Raw genomic sequence first — 1,210 nt, 5'->3', positions numbered from 1 at the left:
TTTTTTTTTTTTTGCATTGCTTACATCTGAGGGCGTCCTGTTCCGCAGCTCTAAGTGGATCCTTTTCTTCATGTCCATGTCCGTGGCTGGCGGTGCTGGCGCAGTGACCCCTGTGCGGACCCCCCCGGTCGCGGGGCGCGGAGGGACTCGGGCTCGCCCAGCGCCGCTCGGAAGCCCGAGCGCAGCACCGCGGCGGGCACTAACCTGATAACCGCGGGGGCGGGCGCTCGGGGGGCTCGGGGCCTGACTGACGGCGCCCGCCACCAATCGCCGCGCGCCGCCGCCGCGCCCCGGCCAATGGCGCGCGCCAGGCGCGGCGGAAGCCAATGGGGGAGCGGCGTCGGCCGGGCAGGGGGACAGCCCGGCCCCGCGCCGAGCCTCATTCCGCGCCGCTGGCCGAGGGGGACGGAGCGGCCGCGGCTGCGGCTCCGCGCGGGGAAGCGCTGCGCCCCCTCCGCCCGCCCCGCTGCGGCCGCCGGGGGAGGCGGCGCGGGGCGGGAGCGGCGCTAGAGCCGGAGCCGCGCCCGGGCAGGGGCGCGCAGCCAGGAGGGAGGGAAAGGTGCGGAGCGGGGAATGGCGCGGGAATGGCGCGGGCCCCGGCGGCGGGGGGCGGGCGGAGCGCGAGGGGCGGGCGGAGCGCGGGGAGGGGCGGCGGCGCCGCCGCGGCGGCTCTGAGGGAGCGGGGGGGGAGAGGCCGCTCGCGGGCCGGGGCCGTCCTCAGAGGGGAACCCGCGGCCCCGGCCGCCCTCGGAGGGGAACCCTCGGGCGGGGGGCGCGGGTGGTGCCGTCCGGGCCGGGGTGGGAGCGGCTCCGGAGGGATCGGGGCGGTAGGCGCTGGCCGTGCCCGGGAGTGCCGGACGGTCGGTTCTCCCCCCAGGGAAGCACCCTGGAGGTGTTGTGGGTGCGCCGAGGGGCGGCGGGAGCCTCGCAGGGGCTCGTGTTGTATCCAGTTGTGGGATGGAGAAGGGGCAGGGCCTGCGTGGCCAAGGAGGGCAGTCCTTCTGCTCCTGAGGGGAAGGGACAAGAAGGACCGAGAGGGAGTTTTTACAAGAGCCTGGAGTGACAGGGCAAGGGGGAATGGGTTCAGACTGAAATAGGGCAGGGTTTAGTTGGAATATCGGGAAGGAATTGTTCCCCGTGAGGGTGGGGAGGCCCTGGCACAGGTTTCCCAGAGAAGCTGTGGCTGCCCCTGGATCCCTGGAAGTGTCCA

General features: G+C 74.1%; 1 protein-coding gene across 3 annotated transcripts in view; it reads right to left on the bottom strand.

Moving 5' to 3' along the window:
• Positions 1–207, bottom strand: part of ANP32A (acidic nuclear phosphoprotein 32 family member A) — a 19,064-nt gene extending 18,857 nt beyond the window's left edge. Inside the window, exon 1 of one of the 3 annotated variants that reach the window (XM_017830289.1) lies at positions 25–207. In XM_017830289.1, coding sequence (XP_017685778.1) covers positions 25–78 — 54 coding nt within the window. In that variant the 5' untranslated portion in view covers positions 79–207. The remainder of the gene's footprint in view (positions 1–24) is intronic. The other 2 variants (XM_017830290.1, XM_017830288.1) reach the window with 2 other exon arrangements.
• Positions 208–1,210: the final 1,003 nt, after the last annotated feature.

The sequence above is a fragment of the Lepidothrix coronata genome, unplaced genomic scaffold (genome assembly GCF_001604755.1).
Source record: "Lepidothrix coronata isolate B3197 unplaced genomic scaffold, Lepidothrix_coronata-1.0 Scaffold176, whole genome shotgun sequence".
Classification (NCBI taxonomy): Eukaryota; Metazoa; Chordata; class Aves; order Passeriformes; family Pipridae; genus Lepidothrix; species Lepidothrix coronata.
The sequence above is the reverse complement of the archived record's forward strand: the minus strand, read 5'-3'. Positions and strand labels throughout refer to the sequence as shown.